The sequence below is a fragment of the Perna viridis genome, chromosome 5 (assembly GCF_037379345.1).
Source record: "Perna viridis isolate PV_CMFRI_1.1 ecotype Kerala chromosome 5, ASM3737934v1, whole genome shotgun sequence".
NCBI lineage: Eukaryota > Metazoa > Mollusca > Bivalvia > Mytilida > Mytilidae > Perna > Perna viridis.
In genome coordinates, this window is record NC_142449.1 from 15,952,618 (window position 1) to 15,980,473 (window position 27,856).

A 27,856-nucleotide genomic window follows, 5' to 3' on the forward strand; every position below is an offset into this window, starting at 1 on the left:
TCAGATTCAAAGCCAGTATACCATTATACCATAAAAATACTGTTATATCTGTATATAATGGAATGATTCTATAACCTGCAGTCATAAGTTAGGTCTATTAATGAGATTGATGCTTTTGTTGGATTATCTTAATGTCAGATCATACTACTATAAACATGTCAAAAATTAGCTTAAAGATATCTGCAATGATTTAGTACTGTACGGATTGAAAATGATGAAATGACAGACAAGAGTAAAAATATTAGCCCTGTCTAATTTGTGCAATGAAATAAAAGTCAAAACTAAGCAAGTATTAAAACTTGTTTGGTTTGTTTTTAATTTTTTACAGATTTTCCATTGGATTTTCAATTCTTTAATTCACTATGATTTCTCTTCCCTTGTTGTATGATGCATTATAATAGATGTTTGGTATCCAAAATACTGCTTGAACCAAATTATAAAAAATACAGCCCTTCATTAATGCCACATTTGAAACACAGGTGGTTTAACAAATACAATAGTTTATACCTGCACTCTGTCTTCTTGTCCAGTAGCATCTAGCCTACTGGCAACATTAACTGCATCACCCCAGATATCATACAAGGGACGTTTAGCACCAATCACACCAGCAGTCACAGGTCCAGTGTTTATACCTTAGGAGAAAAGATGGGATTTTTTTAGCACATGCATTCTTATAAAAACTGCCATTAAATATGTACTGGTGTGTTGTCTACATTGAAATCACATTCAGAAACCTTAACTTAAATATGCTTTTCATTTGCCAATTAAGTAAGACGACTTTTCTTCTGTATTCAAATTAAAATACTAATGGCATTGGTAATGTGGATTCTATAATCTATATAGAGAGACACAATTTAGTTAATATACAATAACAGTGTAATGACATGAAATAATAACAATGAAAGCCTTAGAATCGTAGTAAAACGCCTGGCTTTAGCAGATCACTTTTTTCCATTTCATGCTGAATTCATACATTGTTTTTATGTCTAGTCAATGCACTGTAATTATCTTTTAACTGCAACCCTAATAATCTTTTATCAAGTTTATTTTTTATTAAGCAACACACTTATTACTGTTCTAGCCCACTGTGGCTCCAATCAATGATGCTACAATAAACAGGTTGTCCATGCATAGGTAGGAAAGTAGGCGGAGCTTAAATATTAAATACTGTCAGTGATCATATATTATAAAATAAATATACAGTCAATGCATTTTGGTTGATCAAATAGAAAAACTGCAGTATAAACTGCTACCTCATTTTTCATTACCTGCTCTCAGTCTAAACTTGTATCCATTATTTGCTACAGAATCAAGTTCTGACATCATTTTTAATGCAAACTTTGTCATGGTAACTACATTAGTCTTGTGTCTTGAATCAGATTCCACTTCCTGGTCTGGCTTCAATCCTGTTACTGCCATGTATGTACTTCCTATCACCTTTATCTTCTCCACTTTGGTAAATTCAGGTAAAAGGAGCATCTGTTCAATACAGGTTATTATAAACTATTAAGTTCTATTTAAAAAAAGTTTAATGCAAATAATTCAAAATTTCCAGCCATAAAAGAAGCTCAGAACTGAAGATTTACAAAATCATATTCGACAAGTGGTTGTGTAAATTTGAACAAAAACAGTGCTACGGGTCTTCTGCCTTTTTAAAGTATAAAAAGTCATAACACAGAAACGAAAAATCTGAAAAATAGAAAGGGAGCTTACATTCATAAATATGAACAATTCATCAAAGTTTCATAAAAGATCGTGAAAGGGTTTTTCAGTTATTGTCCAAAGTGTTGACGACGGACGGACAATGGTATACCATAATACGTCCTGTCTTAGACGGCGTATAAAAAGCAGTATCCAAATTAATTTCTGTGAAAATCAATCATACATCCAAGTTTGCATTGTGGCTAACCATTCACTCAAGTTTGAAAGAAAGCTGTCAAAATACCTCCCAAAAAATGGACCCCCTTGGATAAGTTCTGTGAAGAATTGGAAAAGAAAGGATTTCCTAAAATCGAAATGCCAAATAACCAAGTTTCTGTAAACAACCTATCAGTTTTGAAATTAAATTAATTGAATAAACCAGTATGGCTTTATTTTTGGGTTAATATAAATAATGTTCTTATAAGATCAAGAAAGTTATAGTTGATAATTTGGAGAGATTACAAATTATAATCGAATTAACATGGGTTAAATAAACTAATAAAATGGTAATTAAACTTCATGAGAAATTAAATTTAAAAAAAAATAACTTGAAAGTTTTGAGAAATATTTTGTCTGAGATTTATAAATAAAATCTTGTCTTGTTAAAGGAGAAAATACAATTTATTAAAAGTCTCATATCTCATTTCTAAATAACTCAAATGAAGGTAGATAGACAGATTTGTCAATCATTATAACACAACAACTTGTTAACAGTAAATTATTTTGTTTTTAATGAAACTCTCTAGTTTTGTACATTAGTTTACATTCGAAAATATGTAATAATTTCTCTATTTCATTTACCTGGTAGATAAAATATGTGCAAAAAAGGCAGGAATAAATCAGTAAGAACTGATGTAAGACCCAAATGAAAAGCTTCATACCTCATCAAACTTTGCAATAATATTATTGAGTAGTTCTATACACTGTCTGGCAGCACTTTCTTGATAGAATTCTTTAAAATTTGGAATGGATGCAAACATGATACACACATTATCATGGCTCTCACTGTACAACTCCTACAGAATATAAAAACAAATATCAGTACAAAGCTAAAAGCAAAATGGTTTAACTAAGCCAACAAAAAAATGGAAATTGGCTAACATTGGAAGTAATCATACAGTTAAAAAGAAGAAACATAATGGTAAAATCAGCATTTGAAAAGTGAAATTCTGTTTTTAAGTGGAGGGCATTCATGTTTGTATGAGATAAAACAAAGCAAGATAATTCATATATTCTTAATGTGACACAGTTGTTACAACTATGCCGCAAAAAATAGTGAAACAAAATCAAGAGAGAAGAAAATTAAATAAGAATGATAAAGTTTTTATTGAAAAATAACACATTATAAATACACACTATCACTGACTGAATTATCAATTCTTATTTAACATTGGTATAAACATCTACCTGGTCTTTAGCCTGATCAGTAAGGAAGTATTCGGCCACATGTGATGGTAAAATATTCTCTAGTAACTTCATATTCAGTGATGCAGAATTCTCAGAAAGTTTAGCTTCTGTTCTACATTGATCTTTTAAAAGGAAGTCTAATCGATTCATAAACTCAACCTAAAAATGATAGTTTAGTCAAGTAGGAAAATATATAACAATACAAAACTACTTAAGAACATCTTTTTTTTCTCACTTAAACATACATGCACATTTTTCAATAAAGGTTATCAATAAATGCTTCTATTTCCCAGTGGTGTGAGGGTTTCCTTGTCTTTCCCTGAAGACCCATGGGTGCCTTTGATTTTGATTATAAAACATCTAAACAGATCAAAAGAGATTAATCTGTGGTGAAATTTATTCTTTTTTCAAGTCAATATGTAAAAAAAATCTTAAGTAGAAATAAATTCTTACCTGTCTACAGAAAAATACTAAAGCTACAAACATAACCGCTGTATAAACAGATCCTAATATAGAAACAGATCTGAAAGAAAAATTGCAAAGCATCCTAAGATTTTGATTTAAAAGTATTCACACCATTTAAATCAGTTTTCATATTTTTTTCCATTTGAATACATCAGCAGCACTAATTCAACTTAAACTACAGATAAATTACAGAAATATGTTAAAAACAGTGAAACCTGTCTAAACCTGAACCCTGAATAATCAGAAAAAAACCTATCTAAACCGAACTGTGAATAATCTGAAAAACCTGTCTAAACCAAACCCTGAATAATCTGAAAAATCTGTCTAAACCGAACCCTGAATAATCTGAAAAACCTGTCTAAACTGAACCCTGAATAATCTAAAAAAACCTGTCTAAACCTGACCCTGAATAATCTGAAAAACCTGTCTAAACCTGAACCCCGACTAATCTGAAAAACCTGTCTAAACCAGAGACACTTTTTTTTTGCAAAGCATCCTAAGATTTTGATTTAAAAGTATTCACACCATTTAAATCAGTTTTCATATTTTTTTTTTCATTTGAATACATCAGCAGCACTAATTCAACTTAAACTACAGATAAATTACAGAAATATGTTAAAAACAGTGAAACCTGTCTAAACCTGAACCCTGAATAATCAGAAAAAAACCTATCTAAACCGAACCGTGAATAATCTGAAAAACCTGTCTAAACCAAACCGTGAATAATCTGAAAAATCTGTCTAAACCGAACCCTGAATAATCTGAAAAAACTGTCTAAACTGAACCCTGAATAATCTAAAAAACCTGTCTAAACCTGACCCTGAATAATCTGAAAAACCTGTCTAAACCTGAACCCTGAATAATCTGAAAAACCTGTCTAAACCAGAGACACCTTTTTTTTTGCAAAGCATCCTAAGATTTTGATTTAAAAGTATTCACACCATTTAAATCAGTTTTCATATTTTTTTTTCATTTGAATACATCAGCAGCACTAATTCAACTTAAACTACAGATAAATTACAGAAATATGTTAAAAACAGTGAAACCTGTCTAAACCTGAACCATGAATCATCAGAAAAAAACCTATCTAAACCAAACAGTGAATAATCTGAAAAACCTGTCTAAACCTGAACCCTGAATAATCTGAAAAACCTGTCTTAACCTGACACTGAATAATCTGAAAAACCTGTCTAAACCTGAACCCTGAATAATCTAAAAAACCTGTCTAAACCTGACACTGAATAATCTGAAAAACCTGTCTAAACCTGAACCCTGAATAATCTGAAAAACCTGTCTAAACCTGACACTGAATAATCTGAAAAATCTGTCTAAACCGAACCCTGAATAATCTGAAAACCTGTCTAAACTGAACCCTGAATAATCTAAAAAACCTGTCTAAACCTGAACCCTGAATAATCTGAAAAACCTGTCTAAACCTGACACTGAATAATCTGAAAAACCTGACACTGAATAATCTGAAAAACCTGTCTAAACCTGAACCCTGAATAATCTAAAAAACCTGTCTAAACCTGACACTGAATAATCTGAAAAACCTGTCTAAACCTGAACCCTGAATAATCTGAAAAACCTGTCTAAACTGAACCCTGTATAATCTAAAAAACCTGTCTAAACCTGACACTGAATAATCTGAAAAACCTGTCTAAACCTGAACCCTGAATAATCTGAAAAACCTGTCTAAACCTGAACCCTGAATAATCTAAAAAACCTGTCTAAACCTGACACTGAATAATCTGAAAAACCTGTCTAAACCTGAACCCTGAATAATCTGAAAAACCTGTCTAAACTGAACCCTGTATAATCTAAAAAACCTGTCTAAACCTGACACTGAATAATCTGAAAAACCTGTCTAAACCTGAACCCTGAATAATCTGAAAAACCTGTCTAAACCTGAACCCTGAATAATCTGAAAAACCTGTCTAAACCTGACACTGAATAATCTGAAAAACCTGTCTAAATCTGACATTGAATAATCTGAAAAACCTGTCTAAACCTGAACCCTGAATAATCTGAAAACCTGTCTAAACCTGAACCCTGAATAATCTGAAAAACCTGTCTAAACCGAATCCTGAATAATATGAAAAACCTGTCTAAACCAGAGTCCCTATACATTAATTTAAATGTTTTTTGTTTTTTTTTGGTCAACAAACACCTGTCTATTCCAAACATATTCTAATTCCCAAAACAGGTTCGGTTTAGATAGGCTTCACATAATATATATACCGTGTATGATAAATAACAAAATATGGAGTTGCACATTCTATCTTGCAAGTAAGACATTTCATACCCACACTCTTTATATTTAGTTAAAAATGGCCAAGTCCCACACAATACATAATTTATACTGGACAGCGACCAAAAGCACTTATATCATATGCCCAGCTTTAAAGTCACGTACCAAATTTGAAATCAATCCACCCATTGGAAGTCAAGATAATTGTGATGAAATTAGGAAGGACGAAAAGATGTACAGGGTTATTCCAATACATCACCCACTTAGGAAATGTAAAGAATATGAATAATTTATTGAAAATAAATATATGTACAAGAAATACAAGTACTGTTAACAATACTAACACACTGTCTTCAGTCTGGAATACAGTATCTGTATGGAAGAGGATATCAAACACAACCAAAGAAATTGCCATTAACAATGTCTTCACAATAAACTTAACTTGGAGAAATAAAACATTCGCTGACAAACTCAGGAAACTGCATAGTACAAAATACTGAAATAAAACAGGAGTTGCAGGCTAAATATAAGGCAGACATGAGTTATTAAAACAAAAAAGAAAGATCCATTTTATCACTTTTTGGGGCATGTTTTTACTATGATAATGACCTAATGTACAAAAAGTGTAAAATTCCCATAAACCCAACACCTAGTTTGCTTTCAGAAATAAGACAACACACGAAACTGTTCTCTTGTTCTTTATCTTTATAAATAATTGTTATCAATATTGCCCATGCTGACTCCTATCAAATATATAAACACCCTCGCCCATAAAATTAATGTCAAGATGAAGTAACATGTTAAAATTCTTATGAGTAATATGTTTTATTTTGTTATGAAATTTCATCAACCTTAGGCAAGTTTTTTGTCATGCAAAGAAAATGTATTTTAAGTCACGCATCATCACTTATCTTAGTACATCTGCTAAAGACCTTAACAATGAATTGTCACAGTCACAGGTTGTCCAACAACAAAAATGTTCTTAAATTACTTTCAAAGATATCGAAAAGTCGATAACAGTGGTGGATCAAGGAATTTTGAGGGTTCAGAAAATGTTCTTAAATTTGTGCAAAATTTTGTAAAAAATGAGAAAATAATTGCCATGAACCCACCCACTTATCAAAATCTCTAGATCTGCCCCTGTATAATATGCCTACACTAAGACAAAGACATAAACTGAACTCACAATAGGTTTACTACAATCATCTTGTTCTTTTCCTCTTCTATTGCAACTGACCTGAAATTGACAAAAATGCAACATTACACCAGTTTCAAATCTGTATATTCTAAAAACACACAATAGTTTTGCAGGTTACACTCAAAAATTAAAATAAATCTTTTTTCATTCCTGTTTGTATGGTGTTTTTTTTTCATAACTATCCCCATATTAAAAAAAACAAAACAATTTAACACCTGGCATTAAAGAATAAAGTTCTTTTTCTCCTATATTTTCCTGCTTGCAGATAATTGTTAGTCTGGAATTTGTACTCTCTGTATGTATATACCAGTACTTCGTACCAATTTGCAGAATCCTTTTCATTAAATGAGTCTCATAATTTTTCATTTATACAATTTAAAATGTAACCTTGTTAAATAAAGTAAAATTAAGTACTTTTTGGTAATCAGTAATTTTCATATATATATATATTTACATCAAATTAATTGTGATAATAAAAATAAAGTTGCATGCATCTTCATGCTATCTATACCCCCACTCAAATAGACATTTGATGTCTGACAGCATCCAAAATCTCTTTCAACATATGACATATAAAAAGCAAAACATCAAATTTGAAATCAATTCATTTATTACGAGCTTTGAAGTCCCACGAAGCAGGAAGTTGATATAGGACAGTATCCAAAATCACTTACGAAGCATACAACATCAATATAAAGCCACACACCAAACTTGAAATCAATCAATCTATTGGGAGCCAAAATAATTGCTACGAAATTCAGACAGATAGAATGACTGAAGGATGGACAAGGTGATTCCAATATACCACCCACTCGTGGAGTGGGCAGGCGCGCCTGGGTAGAATTACTTATTTCTTTTATAGAGGTCATAAACAAGGAAAAATAATTTTCTATGGAAAATTCTACCCATCTTTTCTAAACTGTGAAATTGTTTTCTATTGACAAAAATGGGAAAAAACAAATGTTAACAAGATGTTGTACGCTACATTGTGCTAAAAATTCCCCCACTCAACCATTTATGGTTAGCAGGAAGTAGATAAGCAGGGAACCTGGAAAGGGGAGACAAAGAGCAAGTCATCATGTAAAAGCTATATACAAAATATCTAATCTAAGTATTTCCTCCAATAGAAACTGAGAAATCTGTTGCAAAAATTTCCATTATGCGTTGATCACCTTAAAAAATTATTATTCCAATAGTAATTAGGAAGTAGAAAAAGAGGAACCTAGAAGGGGTTACTTGGTACAAGTTGTTACAAAAAAGCAATATACCATATATCTAAGCATTCCCTCCAATAAAAGCTGATACATCTCTAAAGAAAAGTGTAAAGGAGAGATGGATGGATGGGTGCAGGGGCGGATCCAGGACTTTAGATTGTGGGGAGCACATTTACAATTTTGGCAAAACATTTTTTTTAGGTTAATTTTTTTAAATATTCTTCTAGAGTGGATACAATGTAGATATCTTTTGTGGTAAAATGAGCGAGAAATTAAAGTTTCAACCTAAAACTGCCTAAATCTACCCCTGACAATCCATACTTTGCAAATTTTAGGGGGCACACGCCCACCATGCCCGTCTGAATCCGCCCCTTGGGTGAACAGACAAGATTGCAACATAGCCAATATTCTAATAAGTGGGGTATAACATTCTTATAAATTTCAATTGCTATAATACTTACCAGAGGTATTAGAGAACAAATGCCTGTCAACACAGCACACATGCATACAGTTATTATATGTACAGGGGTACTCAGTAGAAAATCTTGTGAAAGTTTAGAGTACCATACAGTCAAAAAAGAATCTTTGGCAGTCTGCAAAACAAAACACTCAATGGGCTACATGCAAAACACACCTAAAATATATTCAGATAAATAATATGCATATTAAGCCATCTGTAGCTGCCATAAAAATCACTCATGAATAAAATTGTGCAATATTTTTAATCATGTATTACAATAGACTATTAAGAAAATAAGAAATATCACAAAGATGGAGTATCAAGTTAAGCATTACTCCCAAAAACTGAAGATACTTTAAAAAATTAAGTAGATGTCTTTATAAAAACCAGACAGGAAGTGATTCATACATGTCAAACACCCACCAAATTCAGTTTTAATTTTTATTCAGAAACAGTTACATAACAAGTCTTAGCTTTTCATTTGGTTGTTGCGCTTTTGAGATAAAAATTATACAGACTGTACATGAAATTGGCACTTTGCAGGTTACTATTCTTCATTTTATTTGATTTGGTTAATTTTAGTGGGAGATAAATGTATGATTTTCTCAAAACTGCAGATCTGAATACAGAAGTAATATCTTAATGTACAAATATAGCACATCTAGATTGAAAAAGTATTATTTGTTTGGTGGGTTTTTCTACACCATGAATCACCAAACTACGGGCAGTGCCTGAATTTCATGTGGACTGGTACTTAAAACTCATGGACTTCCTTGACCTTCATATATATGCAAAACACATCAATTGTTAAAATAACTTTTATGGTTTTACAAATCTTTAAGAAGTCACATGTATTAGTGCTTTCAAATTATCAAATTGCTTATACATCAGAGAGAAAAAATTTCTTTCAATTAAAAAAATATCTATAACTGATTAAGAACTTAAGATTAACAGAAAAATGACAGTGTCGGTAAATGAAATACATAACTCTAAATGGGAAATACAGGGACAAAAAACTGCAAGAATCTAAAATTTTATATAGTTCTGAGAAAACGTGGATATGCATCTGCATTACTTACAAAATTCTCTCCAACACTTATTGCAATGAGGACTGTAAATATAATCACTCCAATGCCCAACATTGTGTAGTATTCTATACCCCTGAAATACAAAGAGAAATGACTAACAATTTTTAGTAAAATTTGATTTTAATTCACATTGAGCCCTCCTATCATAATCACATGCACAGAATTTAAAATATTTTATTTCTACAAAGAATCAAACACATCCAGGCATCGAATTCACAAAAAAATCGTAAGAGTAAAGTTAATCGTAAATAATGACATCACAATCTAAAATAGCATTGTGACGTCATAATTTATGACCAATTTCACACTTACAACTTTTTGTGAATTCGACGCCAGGTAGACATATCACTTCAGAATGACAAGTCATATTGTCTAGAATAATTTCATTGAACCTTGCATGATCAGAAACAAAATTTTACAGGTCACTCTGACCACAACTACAGGGGTTTTCAACTACTGACTACATTTTCTTCACAGTCTCACATGACCATCTAGTATCATATTTTCCAGACTATAAGTCAATATTTTTTTTCAGCAAAGTGTCAGCCTCAACTTATTGTCCACTTCGAATTATCTAAGGACTTTTTATGAAAAATGTTCAATGCATTTCATTATATTTGTTTAGTTCACTTTTGATTGCTTTAATTCAAAATTTTTGGTAAACAGCAATTAATGAAAGTCATCACTCAAACAAATGGCAAATGAATTTGAATATTATTGACCACTGCCGCTATCCTTTATGAATGATACATATATAACATCTTAAAATAAAGAAAGATATACAATACATGTTTGAAATGTAAATAATGTATCAAATACATGTTAACCATTTGTCCAGATTTTTTTCTTAAAAAACAATTATGTACTATAGTATACATACTATAGGGTCACTCTTATTTTCAGTTTATACATTGAAAATAGAATGTCATGTTTTCATTTACAGGTAATCAGTTATTGATCTTAATTTTTTATCATAATACATGGATATGAGTTTCAATCACAAAATAAATACATAACATTATGATGTCACTGACCACAGAAATACTCAGTTTTATTTTTATTTTCTATACCTTATAGAGACAACTCCATGAACTGTCTGAATACCAACAAACACACCAAACAATAACATAAGACTGATTTTAAACCATAAGTCTGGTTCCCTGTTGTACTCTGTCTCTAATTCCTTACTGAATCTCATTAACCATGGGTTGTAGTCTTTGTTCCTCTCAAAACTCCTAAAAATTACAAATATGAACAATACCCTTGCAGTAGTTCTCATGTACCTGATTGTAATGAATTCAATGTAACTACGATCAATAAGGTTTTTTTCTTTTTAAATCTACATGTGTTCTAAAAATGTTCAAATGGATCTTTTTAAAGGAATTTCAATAAACTTTACATTTCTTTTAAAACAGATGATTTATCTTTGCCAGATCTAACTCTGAGACTTTGAAGCTTAATTCACTTAAGATGACTTTTATATTCATAGTTTATTTCAAATCAAACAAGCAAAAGGCTCTTGAGCAACCTTTGATCTTTGTAATAATACATAAAAAGAATTCATAACAATAATGTTAACACAAATGGAACATTTGCGTTAATTACATAATAGTTAATTAGATAAAAGCATTATTTGAAGAAATGTCTTTTTGAGACATTACCAACACTCCGTTATCATTAACATGTAATAACCAACATGTTATTTCGATGGTAAAAAAGAAAACAACTCATACCCTTTATGTGCCAACATGTTTGATTTCATCTCAAGCTCCATGTTAACTTCCGCATGAAACTTTTTCCCCATTTGTATAATGTCAATTTCACTGAAATAGAAAAAGTATCAGAAAAAAGTAAGTCAGATTTCTTCAACATAAACAGAATGTAACAAAAAAACTTTTTAAACCACAGACTGTTACTCTGATATTTCATGACTATTTAAAAACTTGTGAAAAATAGAATTTTTATCATTGATGGCAAATAGGCAAATACCATTTCAACTACTTGTAAACAAGCATTTCCCCAAACCAGTTTCATTTCAGAAAATAATCAAAAGAAGTGTCGAAAAATAAGACAGAAGCATTCTTAGAGTATAGTTATTGTCCTCTACTTGTTAAATAAATCTGTGTGTACACTTAATTCTCCCGAAGTCAGTAATTACATACATTAACTCATCAACAAAAAATCATGATCTGCAACACATCTTCATACATGTACAATCTCCAAGTTTAGAATAAATATGTTGAAGCAAATCAGAAAACAATGGGGGAAACTGTAATGACTAATAAACAGAAAGACTGATTGACAAGCATGACTTAGGTTAATGTTAACACAACTTTATAAAAAAAAATATATATGTATATACCATTTTTTATTTTACATTATATCTTGAGTTTCCATTTGTTTCAATATAAAAAATTACAAATATATGTATTTAGTTTTCTCAAAAATTTGATCAGGCACATATTTTTTTTTTAAATTTAAATTTAAAGTATGACTATCCAATAATAAACATTCCTAAAAAATTGGGCAAAAGTTAGTATTTTCTACCTTGTTTGCTGTATTTAAAATGTGAGAAAGACTAATTAAAATTTTCATTCATTATTTTACAAATAATATATACCTGGTTATCTTTGAAGAACCACTTTGAGCTAACTGTCCAGGGCTCTACAACATACATAACAGAATAAACTGACAGGTTCTAGATGTGAAGTAAGTGAGTCAATAGAACATAGCGGTCTGTTTTAAAATGCCAAAGTAAATTCTGCCAAATATAGACTGTAGGCTTAAGTTCTTAATAACCACTTATCCCAGAAATAAGAAAAGCCAACATTTTTTGAATACCTATTTGATTCAAAACCTCTAAATTTCAGTGCAAAGTTTGAATTATATTCGTTTTAACTTTTGTTCTATAGATTTCACAAAATAGGTACCTCCTGATGGACAGACAGACAAACAGAGTTGAGCAATTGCTAGATATGCCTTTCACCATTGGTGATCGGTGATGTAGGTGACAATATTAATATTACCTAAATATCTAGAATTCTGATGTGTGGTGGGGAAGAAATAAATTGTCTGCACATAATACACACCCATTTAAGACAAAGGTATGAACAAATCTTGTATTTTTATGTACAAAGCCTAATAATTTTTCTGACATTTCAGATACCACCAATTAATGGTGATGTATTAATAGCTTAGAATCCTACTTCAAATCATTTTGATAATTTAGAAAAATAAACAATTAATTTATGAAACATGGAAAAACTAATACAATCAACTTTCTTATTTCGATTACCATAGCAAAGAAAAAACCAACTGCAAGTTTTAAAACACAAGGACCAGATAAAAATCTAATCATTTCCTACTGCCCTTACCAGTCTCATGGCTTTTGACACAGCTTTCCACTTGGCAAAAGGTTTTTCTACTTTCCACTGTAATTTGGATATAAACATTGCCATCTTGACATAGCTTCTAAAACTAAACTTAGGTCTGTTCTTAGGTCTCTCCTGCAAAAAAATAGCAACTAAAATAATAAAAGATAGGACTAAAATAGCAACTAAAATACTAAAAGATAGGACTGGATAAAGTCAACTTTCTTTAATATGTATTAAACCATTGACAACTTTCACATTCCCCATTTATGTCAAATCTGGTGGAAACAGATTGGGTTTTTATACTAGAAAAATAAAGGATTTTGGATATGAAGGAGACAAGACCAGTAATACATCATATGGAAACACATCTCCAAACAGGAAAATATCTGAAATACGTCTATGATAACCTATCATTTTAAATTTCTTTGTAGTAATCAAATTAATTTACAGGTTCACTTGGCTCCCATTGCAGTGTCTTAAATCTTATGCCTGTTGACCCCAGCATGGAAGTATAATATCTAGATACTTCCATGACCCCAGTTAACCTCTATCAGATAAAGAATTCCAGAATGGAAGTGAACGTTAAAGTGAAAGTCATCTATTAGAGTCAGATATGCATGAAACAATCTGAGATCATAACTCTCCCAAGTTGACATTGTGACTGAATTGTGACATGTAACAAGGTCAATGTAACTTAATTACACAGTCTTGACAAACATTTGGTGTTAATTTCCATCTAATAACTTTATAATAGCAATGCCATTAGTATTCTTGCTAGATCAATATGAAGTCAAGTACTTAACCATGACTTTAGTTTCATTCCAACAGAAGATGAAAAGACGGCCACATAGAAACAGACACATAGAGACGGATATTTATTCATATATCAACTAAACAAACCTATTATTTGACAAATAATCTATTATTGTTCTTGTTGTTAGTCAAACTACTCTAAGTATATTGTAAATCATCTATTTTTGTAAAGGGTCACACAAGCCCTTTAAATAGCTGAAAAATTCTACAAAAAACCTTGAAGCTTCCAAAAAATGAATGTCTTAATTTAAAAGATATTTCATGTACCATTTAAGTTATTAAACAATACCCTCAGGAGTTTTTGTAGCCTTTCAAGTTAAAGTACAAATCTTATATTTTCCCCTTTACATATAAATATAGGATTACAGTCACTGATGACTTTACCTGCCATTAATTCTACAGTCACACCTGCCTTAAGTGACCTCCAGGGAGGGTAAATTCATTGTCACATTAAACAGGTGGTCTTTATATACAGGTTAATTTTACATGAAATACACTACATAAGGATATTATAATCATTTTTTTTAAGGCAGGTCATTATAGAATCAGGTAGTCCTTAATATACTGGCTTTTGTCTTATAGACAGTACAAATGTTTCTATATTTTTCTATTTCCCTCTATACCTGTTGTTTTATAGACAGTACAAAAGTTTCAATATTTTTCTCCTTTAGATATTCATTCCTATCCTGTCCATCTCCATTCTCCACCAGGAAGTCATGATCTGTTCCTAACTGTTCCAGAACATTCTTTGTAATATGGACTTTCCTGTTCAAACAGCAATAATACTAATTACTGTATAGAAGTATCAAATTGTTTTAACCTAACTTTAATTTATAATCTCAGGTGCAATAGACTTTATTACTTTTATTGTCAGAACCTTTTTTATAATGAAAACACCCCTTGTAGTCACTTGCATCATTTAATTGAAAATAAATTGATTCAAAATCAACGATGACCCAAGCCATACAAATTTCAATTAGCTATGTGGTTACATGACCGTGTTACGTCATTGGTTCTCAATTCATAGATCGACTGGCTGAAATGTGTGGAGCTTCTGCATTTGTTGTGTGATTCCTACAACTGACAGTGAGAGTATTGAATGTATTGGATTGCTAGCACATATATACTTACAGTTGTATCAAATTAAACAACTTTGAGAAAAAAATGATCAACAATGTCTGAAATATTAAACTACGATATGTATGAAGACTAGACCATCCACAGTGAGACAACACCACTTCTGTTCGAAAATTATATAGAAATATTTCATTATGTTCTGTCATGTAAGACTGAACTTTTTATATAAAGTAAAATAAAGAAGTTGGTTCAGTTAGGGGAAAATTTGGCCTCAACAACGAAGTCTACAAAAGAAAATGTTATGTTGTTTCTACACTCTTTAATAAGTTTTATAGTTGATCTGATTGATTTATGGTCATTATTTAAACATAAACAGTTATATATGCCATTCATACTTGGCTGACATTGGGAAAATCTGTAAAAAAAGCTGTAAAACACCAAATTTTGTGTAGTTTCTAACTCTTTTAAAAATGGCCACATGCATGTTAGACTCTTGCGCTTCATATATTTTATGTATAATTGTCAGTTACAACTCATGTAAAAATATATTGAGTCAACAGATGTGTGGCCACTTCTGTTCCACAAAAAACCAACCTAAAAATTGCAGAAATATTGAAAGTTAAATGTTTTTGTAAAAGTTACATAAATGCATACTGTTATTTCAGGAAGTACATTCACTGAACCTTGCAAAAATAAAAGAAGCCACCCACTATATCTACTTGGTCAATATTAAGTCAACCGGGCTTGTTTTTTAATATAACACAGCGGCAAAGAAAGAACAATACACAGAGTGTCACTATTTTTGTTGTACCCACTTCTTTAAGTCCTAAAAATAGTATGCAAAATAGTTGTGTATTCAACACAGTGACGTATGCCTAAAGAAAATGAAAAGCTGACTGAAAACGAGAAGTACTTTAGTATTCTAACTTTCTAAACACGATTATTGCACCCATACACAGATCAGTAGACCACTCTGCATCATATATACAAGCTATTTTCAAAGATGTATTAATTTTTTCGAGGCATGTGTTTACATTTTCAATGTCCCCAAATGGAGATTGAGAACCATGATTTAGCATGTCCTTATATGGTAATTGAGCATTACTTCCGGTCTTCATTTATGCACATCAATTACGTCGTCATGAAAACACAAATAAATCATTCTAACTTTATTTGGGCCTAACCTGGTGAGAAAATGTTACACTCGTATATAAACATACTATATTTTTATAAATCTTATTTTTTTGTGTCATGTCTCCTTTAAGTAACACATTACTTTATACAGTTATGGTAGCTCAGTGCATGCAATACCTAAAAAAACATGATATTGCATGCACCAAGCTGGCGTAACTGTTTTATTACATTTCCCAGTTGAAAATTTAAAGAATACATTAAGTTTGGTTGAGTTAAGTGTAACTACTTTTTATATGTATTTGTTTTTGGATGCCCTTTTTTTTTAAGTGAGCAAATTAGATATATTTGACCAACTCATATTCACTCTGATAATTTTGTGACATTAAACACCTTTATTATGTTGTAAAAAGCAGACATCAGCCTTGCAATAACACTTGTAATCAAAACATCGAGTGTGCAATATCACAAAATATGGGTATGTCAGAAATACATTGTTTAAATGGTAACTATAAAATATGAAATGTAATAATATTCTACAATAAAACCTCAGAACTTCAACGTTGAAGTCAATTTTCTCCAACCTCACTGAACTTGACAAATTGAAAAATATAAATAAATGACAGTGTGGATACAGAACAATAAGTGGAGTTTGATGCTTTCAAAAATGAAATGTCAAACCAAGGCTACGAAGAGTCAAAAGTAAAAATATGAAAATACAGTACCTAGATGATGTCACAAATTTCTAAGAATAAGCTGAAATGAACAATGTATAGCTGTCTGGCAATGAAATCACTTGGTTTTCTATCAGAGAAAAACAGAAGAAATAAAACCCTCATACCTAAGTGAGGGGTTATTAAAGAGCAATAAGAAAATTTACCATCAAGAAGATCCAAGCCTAAGGTCATTTGCATTATGCAAGCTTTTTTTTTTGCTTTCATAAAAAAATAGATTCTATTTTGAAATCTTTATTAATAAATGTTACATAATTATTGTTTTGCAAGAGACATTATTATATAATGCTTTAATAATTGCTTGACTATGCCAAGAAATCTTCTGGCTAATTTATATAAAACAAAGCAGTAAACTCTTTGTACTAACAAATTCTGTAGTACCACTTCCTATGTTGCTGGTCAGTGTAACATCATGAGCTAAGTCAGACTTACCCTGGAATACCACTAGCCTCCATGTTATTGGCTAGTGTTACATCTCTAACCCTGACTTACCCTGGAATACCACTGTAGCATTCTGTTATTGGCTAGTGTTACATCACTAACCCTGACTTACCCTGGAATACCACTAAAGCTGTCTATGTTATTGGCTAGTGTTACATCACTAAACCTGACTTACCCTGGAATACAACTAAAGCTGTCCATGATATTGACTAGTGTTACATCACTAAACCTGACTTACCCTGGAATACCACTAAAGCTGTCTATGTTATTGGCTAGTGTTACATCACTAAACCTGACTTACCCTGGAATACAACTAAAGCTGTCCATGATATTGACTAGTGTTACATCACTAAACCTGACTTACCCTGGAATACCACTAAAGCTGTCTATGTTTTTGGCTAGTGTTACATCACTAACCCTGACTTACCCTGGAATACCACTAAAGCTGTCTATGTTATTGGCTAGTGTTACATCACTAACCCTGACTTACCCTGGAATACAACTAACAGCACTAGCCCCAATGTTTTTTGCCACTAGTGTCACATCATCAAACCTGAATTAACCGGAAATAACAACTGGCTACAGTTACATTATCAGAAATGACTTATCCTGAAGTACCATAACAACATCACACATGACTTACACTGGAATACCACTAGCCTCCATGTTCTTAGCCAGTGTTACATCATCAGACCTGACTTACCCTGGAATACCACTAGCATCCATGATATTAGCCAGTGTTATATCATCAGACCTGACTTACCCTGGAATACCACTAGCCTCCATGATATTAGCCAATGTTACATCATCAGACCTGACTTACCCTGGAATACCACTAGCCTCCATGTTATCAGCCAGTGTTATATCATCAGTCCTGACTTGCCCTGGAATACCACTATCCTTCATGTTATTAGCCAGTGTTATATCATCAGACCTGACTTACCCTGGAATACCACTAGCCTCCATGATATTAGCCAGTGTTATATCAAAAGACCTGACTTACCTGGAATACCACTAGCCTCCATAATATTAGCCAGTGTTACATCATCAAACCTGACTTATCCTGGAATACCACTAGCCTCCATGATATTAGCCAGTGTTATATCAAAAGACCTGACTTACCCTGGAATACCACTAGCCTCCATGATATTAGCCAGTGTTACATCATCAAACCTAACTTACCCTGGAATACCACTAGCCTCCATGTTACTAGCCAGTGTTATATCATCAGACCTGACTTACCCTGGAATACCACTAGCCTCCATGATACTAGCCAGTGTCACATCATCAGACCTGACTTACCCTGGCATACCACTATCCTCCATGATACTAGCCAGTGTCACATCATCAGACCTGACTTACCCTGGCATACCACTATCCTCCATGTTATTAGCCAGTGTTACATCATCAGACCTGACTTACCCTGGAATACCACTATCCTCAATGTTATTATCTAGTGTTACATTATCAATCCTGACTTACCCTGGAATGCCACTAGCCTCCATGATATTAGCCAGTGTTACATCATTAGACCTGAACTAACCTGGAACACCACTACAGATTTTCATGCTATTGGCTAGTGTTACAAAACTAGCCCTGACTTACCCTGGAATACCACTAGCCTCCATGATACTAGCCAGTGTAACATCATCAGACCTGACTAACCCGGGGATACCACTATCCTCAATGTTATTAGCTAGCATTACATCATCAGTCCTGACTTACCCTGGAATACCACTAGCCTCCATGTTATTAGCTAGTGTTACATCATCAGTCCTGACTTACCCTGGAATACCACTAGCCTCCATGATACTAGCCAGTGTTACATCATCAGACCTGACTAACCCGGAGATACCACTATCCTCGATGTTATTAGCTAGCGTTACATCATCAGACCTGACTTACCCTGGAATACCACTAGCCTCCATGTTATTAGCTAGTGTTACATCATCAGACCATACATCATACTGCCACTTGTTGAGACCAATTACACCACTGAGGACTTTACCACTGTGGACACCAATCCTCATATCTACATCAGTCTTAGATTCATCTCTCACTTCCCTACAAACAGATATCAAGAAACTTAATCCCTGAAATAATTATGGGTTTATACACTCTGACTCATGGTTACTTATGGTTACTCATGGACAGTAATTGATACATTGATACATCTATACAAAGTAATCATTATGCAAGAGAATCAGGTTTGCAGAAATGAAAGCAAGAAAAAACTCTACTTGCTTTAAGGTCATACAGTTTCAAACTGAAATTAATTCTTACATTCAACATGTACGAAACAAACACAACAAAAAGTGATTATAAAATTTACTTTTTAAATGTAGTAATAGAGTTCCGGTTTTAAACAGGTTAACAAGAGAGCTTTTCAAATTACTTTCAGAATGACAAAAAAAATGTATCTTCAACACACTGTCTCTACCAACATAAAACTAGAAATACTGTGAGCAAGCTCATAAAGGGAATACACCAGCTTCAAATGAAGTTAAATATATATCCCTTACTTCAATTATCTCCCTTTGGAGTCCTCCAACAGTAAATATATTCCATCATGAACATTTACATATAATGCCAAAACTTCCTATAAAAATTTCATTAAATTTCCTGGAGTGATTTAGGAGGTTTTGTGCTTATGTGACCCCTATGTTGGATTATCTCTCTTTGGAGAAAATCTTATTTTTCCATGCACATTACATATACCAGTTTCATCAAAATCTCTTGAGGGGTCTAGGAGGAGTTGCAATTACAATATTTAACAAGTAAAATACTTAAGCCAGATTATTTCCCTTTGGAGTCCTATGACAGTATCTATATTCCTTCATGCATATCTACGTATGATGCCCAGCATTCCAATAAAGTTTCATCAAAAACCATTGAGACTGTGCTTACAATGTTTAAACATATAAAACTTATAAATTGGGTTCTCCCATCAAGGTCCTCAGTCAGTAACTATATATATTCCTTCATGCACATCTATATTTGATGTCAAACATTTCTATAAAATTAAATCAAAATCCTTGAGCAGTTCAGGAGGAGTTACACTTACAAGAAATGTGGACAGATAGATAGGCAAATAAACAGATGGATAAACAGACTGGGTGATTCCCATATACTCCAAACTTTGTTTGCAGGGGGTATTATAAAATGTAATAAAGGCTTCCTCCAGCTACACAAATAAAAACAGTATCCAGCAAAGGAGGTTGATGAGCTCTTTTCTGATTAAAACAGTACTCCAGCAAAAGAGGTCAATGAGTTTTTTCTGACTATACAGTACTCTAGCAATGGAGGTGGGTGAGCTATTTCTGACTAAACAGTATTCCAGCAGTGGAGGTTGGTGAGCTATTTCTGACTACACAGTACTCTAGCAATGGAGGTGGGTGAGCTATTTCTGACTAAACAGTATTCCAGCAATGGAGGTTGGTGAGCTATTAGTGACTATACAGTACTCTAGCAATGGAGGTTGGTGAGCTATTTCTTACTATACAGTATTCCAGCAATGGAGGTTGGTGAGCAATTTCTGACTACACAGTACTCTAGCAATGGAGGTTGGTGAGCTATTTCTGACTATACAGTACTCTAGCAACGGAGGTTGGTGAGTAATTTTCTGACTAAACAGTACTCTAGCAATGGAGGTTGGTGAGCTATTTCTGACTACACAGTACTCTAACAATGGAGGTGGGTGAGTAATTTTCTGACTAAACAGTACTCCAGCAATGATGGGGGTTGGTGAGCAATTTCTGACTAAACAGTACTCCAGCAATTGAGGTCGGTGAGCTTTTCTCTGACCAAACAGTACTCCAGCAATGGAAGTTGGTGAGTTTTTTTTCTAACTAAACAGAACTCCAGCAATGATAGAGGTTGGTGACCTCTTTCTGACTGAACTACTCCAGCAATTATGGAGGTTGATGAGCTATTTTCTAACTATCAATGGAACTTGGTGAGCTATATCTGATTAAAACAGTACTCCATAAATGTTGGAGGATGGTGAGCCATCTCTAATTAATCAGTACTCCAACAATGATGGATGTTGGAGTGCTATTTTTGTACTGAGGTTGGTGAGCTTATTTTTGACTCATTAGTACTCCACAACTGATGGATATTGGGGAGCTATTTTCTTACTGAACAGTACTCCAACAATTATGGAGGTTGGTGAGCTTTTTTCTGACTCAACAGTTCTCCACCACTGACAGATTTGGTGGGCTATTTCCTTACCGAACAGTACTCCAGCAGCAATTATGGAGGTTGGTGAGCTTTTCACTGTCTCAACAGTACTCCACCACTGACAGATGTTGGTGGACTATTTTCTTACTGAACAGTACTCCAGCAATTATTGGAGGTTGGTGAGCTATTTTCTGACTAAACAGTACTCCAGCAATAAAGGAGGTTTTCTAGCAAACAATTTTCTGACTAAGTACAATCTTTGGAATATTCTATTCTCTTACATCGTAAGTATAATTCAAAGATGAGACTTGACTGATGATCTAGTGTTGCCTACAGACAGTTTTGGGAAGGTGACTGAACCCTGACCTTTTTTTATCTGTTTTATAAGCCTCCTGCTCTTTTCTATCAATTTACTCTACATATAAATGTTAAACCTTTTTTGACCTAGATTATTTTGCCCTTTTCAAGACCTGCAAGAAACACTACGAACAAATGTAGAAACAGAAGGATGACAACAACAAATCATTGATGATCCATAACTATGCTAGCACTGAAGTACAACACAACAAAAAATACTGTTTAAGTTAGTACTTATTTTAAATGACACACAAAAGTTATTTTATGATTCTATAGAACAAACATTCTACAGCGGGATATCTATAATTCATATAAATTGTATCTTCTATCAAATACTGGTATGGTTTATTACTCTTTGATGATATTTTGATGTTTAATCATGATCTTCTCCATAAGGGATTTACTTTAATAATGTTCAACTATGCTAAGCATTCTATAAACTCAGAATTACAAAGCTAACCAAGGGCATTTAGGAACACTGTTCAGAGAAATTAAATGAAAACTTGTGCATGATTGATACTGCTTTCAAAAAGATTTTACTGATAGAAACCTCACAATATATTGGAACCAAATTTATAATCATAGAATATTTGTATTTCAAATCCCAAAGCATACCTAAGTAATTTAAACTTTATGATAATTTTATAAGATAAGACCAGGGAAGTAAAGTGGTAAAGGACAAAGAGTGCATACTAATTTAACATCTGAAAATAAAATCTGAACAAATTTCTTGCTAATTTTTCTCATATGTTTCAGTAAAAAGACTGAAAACTACTGCCAAGAAAGAAAAAATTCTTTTGATAAATTATATAACACAATTCTATAATACAAATGTAATTAAATTACACTTTCATGACACTTTCATTGCTCAGTAATAGAGCTGGCTTATTCAAAAATCCCTCAGTTATCTTAATGATGAATTAATATTAAAACCATCCTTTATATTCTTTAACATCATCTATAGGTATTTGTCTAATAAGTTAATTAGAATTATATGTATACAAAAAAACCCATTACCAAAAACTTTTAAAATTGTGAAAAACAAATTTTGTCATGGGGGAATTATAAACTAATATGAAACTACATATATATTAACATATATTATTACAACATTTAAAACATTTTACTATCCCTATATTTATGGCAAACAAGACAAGTTCACTTATCGTAATGTCAACTACCATTTTCTTTGTAGATTGGCTCCAGTGATAACATATTTCACTCTCTTAACTCATGCACTTTTAGAGAAATAGTGACCATTTCATGAATTTTTTCCAAAGGACTCAATGACTCACCATAACCCAATAACTACAACAAGGATATATTGTCCATAGATTTAAGTTGTCACTTAAAAGTTCTATGGTTGTCACTATGAAGTGATTGACAGACAGGCAGTGTCTATTTCCTCCATCTGTGTAAGATTTCTTTCCTCTGTCAATGGACTTGAACTTCAACAAGCAGCATGACAGGTGTCTTGCAAGAAACAGGAACTTCTTATCCTTCTGGAGTTAATAGGTTCATCCCAGATTGTGGGTTTCTTCTTTTTTTCAAGTTCCATTTTTAGTTTATTTTGTTTTGCTAAGTGATTTATTATTTGCATGCTTTGGTGTTCCTGGTTTTGTGTTGTCCTAAGATTCCGTTGTTGTACCAACAATATTGCAAATTCTCATCTACACCAAAACTTATAATACATACCTAATGGCATCGATCATATCTAATCCCAGACTGACACAGTTGAGGGCATGATTAGGGTTCGGCTTGGGCACACCACATACACACACATAACAATCTCCTAATATCTTTATTCTCAAACATTGATGTTTCTGAAAAAGGGGATAATTATGTAAAGGTACTGTAAGCTCAATAAAGAATACATTCAAATGGAATCCTTTTTGAACAGTTTTTCTTGCAATTATCTTAATTCATCCACATCAACATATTATGCCTAAATTTCCTATTCATTTTCATAAAAACTCACTGAGTAGTTTATAAGGAGTTGCACTTATACTGTGGAGGTACTATTGTTCGTGGGGTACTAATTTTTGTGGTTTTCATTTGAAAGCCAAACCATGAAATTTGGTTCCTAACGAAAAGGAGATATCCATTGATGTGTACTGAAAACCTCAAAACCACGAATTCAAGAATCCGTGAACTTGTTATTCTTCCGTAATCCACGAAAATTGGTATTCACGAATTAAAGTACTTTCACAGTATTAAGTTGGATTGTCTTCTTTGAAGACATTGGATAATTATTATAAACTTTCATTCATACCTTCATCCAAGCTCTCCTATATAATGTTATAAAAATTCATTGAGGGATTCAGGAAGAGTTGCACTTATGAGATTTAACATGCAAAACACTTAAGTTGGATTATCTCCCTTTAAAGGCATGGGACATTATTTATCATTGCTCATATATATCTACAAGATACATAGCTTATCTATGAAACTTCACCCAAATTGATTGAGAAATTTTGCTGAACAGTTGCACTTAAAAAAATTGTGAATAGAGGAACTGACAGACTGGAACAGGGTGATTCCTATACACTACCCCCCAAAACAATTCCTTGAGGAAATAATTCATATTAAACAAGCAACAATAGTAAAGAATCTCATGATATAGTTGATAAAGAGATATTTACATACATTTAACACATTAACTTTATCATACAAAATAACTTACTAGATGTTACATTTTATTACATGGAATTTGTTGAATAAATAATCTTTAAAATGAAACTCAGTTTCCATGGAGGGAAGCTTGTACCATAACCCTGAAAAAACTAGAAATCTGTCCATACAAAATTTCCTCTGCAGTCCCTGGATATCAATTTCAATACACTTTGAACCTGTATAAACCAAAAATCTTTCGAAGCTGTACAAATCTTTCAGTCCTCATAAGATTTGGTTTAGACAAGTTTCATTGTACATATATTTTCTATCAAGGGGTGAGTTGGAGGATTCATTTTAAATTGAATTCCCACCTTTTTGTTGTACAGATTTTGAGTTTTCCAAGCATTCTTCTGCTGACAAAAGACTAACTTTTAATACCATATTAGCCGTAACTATGTACAAGGTACTTCCAAAGATAGAGACACTCATATTAGGTCATAAATATAATTAAGTGGGACTTGATGTGTCCTTTACTTTCTGAAATATTATCATAACCTGTACAAAGAAGCTGTCATAAATCATTATCAAACTTTATACCATTACAAAAGAACAAAAAAGTAGAAGAATCATTAAAGTTTACTATGCATCTCTGTCACATGACTTATATACTGATTAATGAGCATAAACATATGAACTGTGTAAATAAAAGTAAGGAAATAAACGAAGTAATGTCATTATTTACATAATTAATACAGCAGTCAAGTGTATAAAATCAGGTATACTTAAGGAGGTAGACCTAGGGTAAGGAACATAACTCTTGAAATCAGTAATATGTTTGTATCATATTCAATTTCATCAAAGCCAATCAAGCTTTCATATGAAATAGAATGAAATCAATCCAAGTTACTTTGATGCTTACATGAGATTGATGTAAAATGCTAAATATAACATTCCAATGATTTGGAAGAGTTGTGTCCCTTAACCTAGGTCAATCTCCCTAAGTACCAAGATTTTCTTTGCCTTTGATATAGAAAATCTATAGTCCTTTCTTTTGATTAAACACTATAAAAACATGTTATGTATACAAACAAGATATCTACATGTAGCCATATGTCCCCCACCATGGCAGATTAAGCTCATGAAATAAAACAAAAGAAGATGCTTGATGTTGAAGTGGAAAGAATTTAGAAGTAGTAGACAAATGACATATGGTTTAGAATTAGACCTTACAGTTACAAAGGAGTCTTGTATTGTTGGAAATAGTCCCATAAATCCTAAAAATTCACCTAATCAACAAAGTGGTATGGTATGCACATATGTACTGCATAACAATACACTACACCAAATATTGACAGTATCCATAGAGTGGCTTAAGAAGAATTGCATCAACAAAACCATATGGACGAACAGACAACCATTATTAATTACCATGTCCCTCCATTGTTTCACTGTGGGGACATACAGGGACAAAAATTAAGACAGTCACAATATTTACAACAATAGCTCATATGGACTACTGTAGCTTTGTGTAGATAGACAATTGATTTATTAAGAGATCAATTCAATCAACTGATATTAATATCTTATAATAATATAATTAGAAATCTTCAACTAAGCACTCAAGAGCTTGACTATCTTGCCTGGACATCTGAATTTATATATTGTATTCCAAACTCTACCTTAAGTAGCACTCCAGCTAAGAATCATGCAAAATGTGCATCATGGTTGGAAAGCCTACATATTTTCATTTTAGATATTTTGTTTAAAATGTCATAGTAAACAGAAAGTAACATGTGGCTTTTCATATAACCCTTGTTCATAGGAGACAAAAATTATATAGAATGTACTGTAGAATTTAAAATTAAGGGAGATAACTCAGTAAATCACACTAAAATACAATAAAAACTGTTGGATTTTTAAAAAAGCAACTTAATAACAAAAATAAAAAAGTGTAGCCTTTTTTAGATGTATCACATATTACAGAATTCACCTGATTCTTACAAATGCTGCTACGTAAGTTTTTGAAAAAATTACCACAAACATCTCTGTTTTTGATTATTTAAAGATCTTTTTATTACTCTTCCTTTTTGTTTTTTTTTCTACAGATTTCAGTATAAAGACAAAACAGAAGAAATATAACACCTTAGTTAACAGCTGTCAATCAGGCAAAAAATAGGTATAAGTGTTACCAAGAGGAAAGTCACCAACATATCATATCTCTTAATTCTGAATTCATGATGCATTCATATATGATTGACACAATTAATGGGATAGACATATATTTGCAAGGACAGCAGTAAAAATGGTTTGCTACATGCTTACAGATGGTGTATAAAACATAAATATTCAAATTTAACATTTCAAGGCCAACAGCTTCTTTCGAATTATTTTATCTACAAATTACACTCTCAAACAATTTCTCCTATCTGTTAGTAGAGAATAACACTCAAAGTATGTAACTGCTTCATGAATGTGATTAAATCTCACGTTTATGTTGATGCTCTTAAATAAGTTGTTGTAACTGTACAATGGGATAGACAATCTTATTCAAGAATGTCGTTGTCCAGCAGTGTCATCCTGAAATGTCATAGTTCTGTTTGCTTCTCTAACAATGTCATCCTGGAATTTCAGTTTTGTATGCTACTCAAGTGAACTGCCTGGATAAAAAATAGAATTGGCCATATCTTCCTCGAAACAAGATATAGAAGAAAATTTCATTTCAATGAAGTCTGATAGGTCAATTTGAGGTTTGTTTTTTTTTTAGCACCCTTTAACCAAAATGCTTGGGCTAATGGAAAAAGTAAAGGGACTGTGGCCCAAAATCCCTTCTAAAAGTGATCTGTGCTTTTCAAGTAATGTCACCTTGAATGTCATAGTTCTGTTTGTTTTTTCCAGTAATGTCTCTCAGAAATGTCATATTTCTGTTTGTTTTTCAAGTAATGTATCCCGGAATGTCCGTTCTTTTTATTTTTCAGTAATATCATCCTGGCATTTCACATTTCTGTTTGTATTTCCAGATATATCATTCCCGCATGTTATATTTCTGTTTGCTCCTCCAATAATGTCACCCGTGAATATAATTTTTTGTTTTTGTTTTTCAAGTAATGACATCCTTGAATGTCATAGTTCTTATTGTTTTTCAACTAATGTCACCCTGGAATGTCATAGTTCTGTTTTCTATTTGGCAATGTCATCCTAGAATGTCACATGTCTGTCTACTTTTCCAGTAATGTCATTCTGAAATGTCATGGTTCTGTTTGCTTTTCCAGTAATGTAATCCTGGAGTACCACGGTTCCATTTGCTACACTGGGAATGGCACCCTAGATAGTCTTAGTTCTGTTTGCATCTCCAG

At 32.4% G+C, this 27,856-nt stretch overlaps 1 protein-coding gene across 5 annotated transcripts in view; it reads right to left on the reverse strand.

The window, feature by feature from the left end:
* Positions 1 to 27,856, reverse strand: part of LOC148616243 (adenylate cyclase type 2-like) — a 67,175-nt gene that overhangs the window by 1,432 nt on the left and 37,887 nt on the right. For all 5 annotated transcript variants that reach the window (XM_088583101.1, XM_088583102.1, XM_088583105.1 and 2 more), the window contains 16 exons: positions 23,586 to 23,713; positions 19,260 to 19,418; positions 14,595 to 14,736; positions 13,159 to 13,290; positions 12,405 to 12,448; positions 11,518 to 11,607; positions 10,855 to 11,019; positions 9,776 to 9,857; positions 8,698 to 8,829; positions 7,011 to 7,061; positions 6,169 to 6,320; positions 3,562 to 3,631; positions 3,109 to 3,267; positions 2,583 to 2,717; positions 1,269 to 1,479; positions 508 to 632 (listed from right to left, as the gene is read on the reverse strand). In XM_088583101.1, coding sequence (XP_088439227.1) covers positions 508 to 632; positions 1,269 to 1,479; positions 2,583 to 2,717; positions 3,109 to 3,267; positions 3,562 to 3,631; positions 6,169 to 6,320; positions 7,011 to 7,061; positions 8,698 to 8,829; positions 9,776 to 9,857; positions 10,855 to 11,019; positions 11,518 to 11,607; positions 12,405 to 12,448; positions 13,159 to 13,290; positions 14,595 to 14,736; positions 19,260 to 19,418; positions 23,586 to 23,713 — 1,977 coding nt within the window. The remainder of the gene's footprint in view (positions 1 to 507; positions 633 to 1,268; positions 1,480 to 2,582; positions 2,718 to 3,108; positions 3,268 to 3,561; positions 3,632 to 6,168; positions 6,321 to 7,010; positions 7,062 to 8,697; positions 8,830 to 9,775; positions 9,858 to 10,854; positions 11,020 to 11,517; positions 11,608 to 12,404; positions 12,449 to 13,158; positions 13,291 to 14,594; positions 14,737 to 19,259; positions 19,419 to 23,585; positions 23,714 to 27,856) is intronic.